At 56.6% G+C, this 440-nt stretch overlaps 1 protein-coding gene across 1 annotated transcript in view; it reads right to left on the bottom strand.

Moving 5' to 3' along the window:
- LOC125481070 (tyrosine-protein phosphatase non-receptor type 6-like) overlaps positions 1–440 on the bottom strand; it is a 6,245-nt gene that overhangs the window by 993 nt on the left and 4,812 nt on the right. Inside the window, exon 3 of the mRNA XM_048592191.1 lies at positions 64–256. Coding sequence (XP_048448148.1) covers positions 64–256 — 193 coding nt within the window. The remainder of the gene's footprint in view (positions 1–63; positions 257–440) is intronic.

Genomic DNA, 440 nt, shown 5'->3' with positions numbered 1-440 from the left:
AGTGGGGGCTGAGGGAGTAGGCTACGCCGTCATGGTGATGTAGAGGGAGCTCTGTAATTGTACCTGACACATGATTTTGATGTGTGTGACTTTCTGTCTCATTTCTCCATCGGAATCTTTCTGTCCATCGATTGCCACAGAGAGGACGAAGTCTCCTGGATTGCTGAGACTCTCTCGGACGAGGTACATCCAGGGAACTTTCTTCTCCCCAAGCAATTTCTCTGCTGTGCTGCCCGAGACATGTCCGTGGTACCACCTGCAGAGGGCACAGAGAGAGACACGTACGTGGAGTCCCGGTTAAATATCAGCTGAGGTGAGAAGGAGGGAGAGGGAGGACAGAGAGAGAGAGAGAGAGAGAGGGTCAGTGCCGAGGGAGCGGGCTCTGTCAGAGGGTGCGGGAGCGGGCGCTGTCAGAGAGCGAGGGCCGAGGGAGCGGGCGC

This window comes from Rhincodon typus, unplaced genomic scaffold, assembly GCF_021869965.1.
Source record: "Rhincodon typus isolate 14 unplaced genomic scaffold, sRhiTyp1.1 hic_rhity00000778, whole genome shotgun sequence".
In the NCBI taxonomy this organism is placed as follows: domain Eukaryota; kingdom Metazoa; phylum Chordata; class Chondrichthyes; order Orectolobiformes; family Rhincodontidae; genus Rhincodon; species Rhincodon typus.
The sequence above is the reverse complement of the archived record's forward strand: the minus strand, read 5'-3'. Positions and strand labels throughout refer to the sequence as shown.